Source organism: Myotis davidii, unplaced genomic scaffold (assembly GCF_000327345.1).
Source record: "Myotis davidii unplaced genomic scaffold, ASM32734v1 scaffold934, whole genome shotgun sequence".
Taxonomy (NCBI): domain Eukaryota; kingdom Metazoa; phylum Chordata; class Mammalia; order Chiroptera; family Vespertilionidae; genus Myotis; species Myotis davidii.
Genome location: NW_006285798.1, coordinates 1,058,540 through 1,062,135, shown reverse-complemented (window position 1 = coordinate 1,062,135; position 3,596 = coordinate 1,058,540). Strand labels below are relative to the sequence as shown.

The 3,596-nt window shown below is 49.3% G+C and overlaps 1 protein-coding gene across 1 annotated transcript in view; it reads left to right on the top strand.

Moving 5' to 3' along the window:
• Window positions 1–3,596, top strand: part of ATXN2L (ataxin 2 like) — a 14,021-nt gene that overhangs the window by 2,487 nt on the left and 7,938 nt on the right. The window contains exons 3-7 of the mRNA XM_006756873.1: window positions 1,402–1,438; window positions 1,659–1,715; window positions 1,796–1,867; window positions 2,230–2,380; window positions 3,004–3,128. Coding sequence (XP_006756936.1) covers window positions 1,402–1,438; window positions 1,659–1,715; window positions 1,796–1,867; window positions 2,230–2,380; window positions 3,004–3,128 — 442 coding nt within the window. The remainder of the gene's footprint in view (window positions 1–1,401; window positions 1,439–1,658; window positions 1,716–1,795; window positions 1,868–2,229; window positions 2,381–3,003; window positions 3,129–3,596) is intronic.

The window sequence follows — 3,596 nt, the reverse complement described above, 5'->3', positions numbered from 1 at the left end:
AGTCTGGACTTCAGTACACCGCGCGAGGCGGGCTCCTAGCCTGGCCACCTTTGACGGGGGACGGGGGAACCCCCCCATGCGGCTGGGGATGGGCCCTAACAGGTCAGAGGGAAAGGGCCCCCCCACAGCCACCGGGACATTGAAGGGCCACGCTCAGCTCTCAGCCTAATTAGGGCTCGCAGCCTGGGCCTGAGGGGCAGGCGGGGCGCACCCCGCTAGCGCATCGGAACGAGGAGTTGGGGGGGTGAAGAGGTGATCGGGGTCCCCAGCTCCATTACCACGAAGGGTCTCGCGGTTCCCGGCTTCAGCCAATGGGGAGTCAGCTGCAGGAAGGGGTCCGGGCCGTAGCCAATGAAGGGGGGCGCGCGGCCCACAGTTTGGCCAATGGGGAAGGAGGGACTTGGAGCGGGTTGCCACCTCCCCCTTCCCGGTCTGGCCAGTAGGAGGGGAGCGGGCTGGGCGGGGGGACGGAAGGAGAGACCTGGGGGGGACTGCGGCCCGGGAACCTCCAGAGCGCGCGCGCCCTTTGCGTACGTGCGCGCGGATGCTCCGTCTGAAGACCCGGGCCTCCGCGAGCCCCATAGCAGGGCAGTGGCTGCGAGTGTGCGTGGAGGGTCGTGGCTGAGTGGCAGACACCGCTCGGTCTCTTCTGTGTATGGGTTAATGTAGCTGAGCGTGGCGGAACACGCAGGCGCAGTGGGTTCCGATCGCGGGAGGGGGTATTTTGAAGAGGCCCATGGGTCTTAGTGCGCAGGCGCAGACCGGGCGAGGCCTCTCGGTGGATACCTTTTGCGGCTGCGCTGTCCCCCAGCCCCGCCAAGGGCCCCCTCATCAGCCTCCTCCACCGCTGGTTACATCAGCCAGCGAGGAGCGGGGTTATTAGCGATTGACGACCCGCTCAGAGTGGGGGACCAGCTGAATGTGTAAAGAGGCCGAGAAGGTGGTGGTAGACGGACTACCGTCCTCCCAGGAATTGGGGTGTAAGGCCCTGAAAAGGATTGTCTTTTCTGTTTGGGAGGTAACGTGCCTGAGCTAGGGACTTCCGGGTCTGTGCTGGCGGAGCTTCGCTTTTACATCCGAGATGGGTTATTGTCTGTCTAATGCCGGAGCAGTGGTTTCTTGGAAGGATGCAGCCTTGGCCCCTTGGAGAAAGTGAGACGTTGGTGGTTGATTGAAGACTATTTTACTGGCATTTGGAGGAAATGTGACTAGTGGTATATAATGTCTGTGCCTTTTTCCTCTATAAAGTGAAAGTTTGGAAATCTTGTCGATGAAGTTTAGCCTAGATCAGCATTTTCACATAGTGTGTGGTTCTAGGATGCCAAGTCCTTTGAAATTATTCGTGTAAGAGGGATGGGATTGAACAGATTTCAATAACTAGTTTCTTAATTCCTTTTATAGGGGACAAAGCACTGGGAAGGGACCCCCACAGTCACCGGTGAGTTGTGTATGTGTCCTCCCTCCCCCCCCAAGAAAACAAAAGGTACCGAGACCTAAAAGACGCATGTGTATGAATATAGGACAGACTAGGTACAGAAATAGTTGGGTAGGCTCAGAAGGGCAGGGGGCCCGCGCTTACAAGGTGGGTGTGTGTGGAGTATACATTTTTGGAAGGTGAGATGTTAGCTGGCTATTTATTTCTCTCTCCTATGTTACAGGTATTTGAGGGTGTCTACAATAATTCCAGAATGCTGCATTTCCTTACAGCTGTTGTGGTAAGTGGGCACCTAACCTCTAGGTTGTTGGAGAGATGCCATGCATCTGTTCGATTTTCTTATTTTTCACACTTTCCTAGGGCTCCACTTGTGATGTAAAGGTAAAGAATGGTACCACCTATGAAGGTATCTTCAAGACTCTGAGCTCAAAGGTCAGTGTACTTAAATTAGCTTATTTTTGGAGTTGTGTGGAGGAAGGGATAATGAAGTGGGTTCATTGAAGATGTGAATAGAGTGGTGTTGGACAGCATTTCTTCAGGCTTGCGCTGGATTTCAGTGCTGCAAGCAATGAAAGGCATAGGTCTGAAATGTGAGGGCTGGGTACTTTAATGTAAAAACGCTTAGAATTTAAAGTAAAATTTTAATTTGGGGACTTATGGTAAGTTCTGTGGCTGATATTGAGAAGACATTATGCATGATGTTGGGAAGTTTAGAAAGGTAAAGAGAAAAATAGTCAGATTTGCCTTAATATATTGACCTTGGGTGTTGAAAAATGGGACCTTTTTTTTTTTAGTTTGAACTGGCAGTAGACGCTGTGCACCGGAAAGCATCCGAGCCAGTAGGTGGCCCTCGTCGGGAAGACATTGTGGACACCATGGTGTTTAAGCCAAGTGATGTCATGCTTGTCCATTTCCGAAATGTTGACTTCAATTATGCCACTAAAGGTATTGTGCCATGCTCTCATGTCAAACCCACTCTGTGATGGAGAGCTGAGAGCAGTTACATGATGCTTGATTCGCTCCCATAACCACCCATTTTACTACCTTGTTTTCTGAGGAAGATGACTGGGTTTTTCTTGAGAATGTATCTTGATGTGTAAGATAATGTGGGACAAATTTGGCCTATGTTGTGGCTCTTCCTGTTTGCTTTCTTTTCAACTCCTTGCTGCTTATGAATTTACTAAGATGATAATTTTTAAAAATATATATATTTTATTGATTTTTACAGAGAGGAAGGGAGAGGGATAGAGATTAGAAATATCGATGAGAGAGAAACATCAATCAGTTGCCTCCTGCACACTCCCCACTGGGGATGTGCCCACAACCAAGGTACATGCCCTTGACCGGAATGGAACCTGGGACCCTTCAGTCCGCAGGCCGATGCTCTATCCGCTGAGCCAAACCGGTTAGGGCTAAGATGATAATTTTTATGCTGTGCCTACCCAACCCCCAAACCATGGCACACATAAACTTTTCTTTGCTTCTAAACAATTTATGGGAAGGGGGGGCATTGGGGGAAAGCCTGTGAGATATCACATGATTCCTGATCTTCATCTCTGTGCCCACAGACAAGTTCACTGATTCGGCCATTGCCATGAACTCGAAGGTGAATGGGGAACACAAAGAGAAGGTGCTTCAGCGCTGGGAGGGTGGTGACAGCAACAGTGATGATTACGACCTCGATTCTGATATGGTACAGTCTCCTTCCCTGAGACCCTTAGAGCTGGGCAGCTCTGCTGCCAGAGTGTGGGTTATTGACACCACTGTCATTCTTGGAACTGAGTTGCTTCTGGGGAGGGTGGGGGGATCATTTACTCTCGCCTGTTCATGAAATCAGATTCCAACTGGAAAGGCACAGAAAGTAACAAAACAGAAATACCTGTTCTCTCACTGACTATGATTGACAATTGTTAATGTTTGCTTCAAGTCATTTTTTTCAACTTAACACAAAGTCTAGACGAGTGAATACTGTGTAGGCACATTTCTCTTCCAAAAAAACAGCTACTATACTTTGAATCATTTAAAATTCTCATAAGTGAGAATTACTCTTTAATTTGTACAACAATTTCCTTTTTTGCCTGTTTTTGAATGTTTCGTGTTGCCCCGTAGATGTAGTTTATTGCTTTTAACTGTTGTGTACTGTTCTACTTATGAACCTATC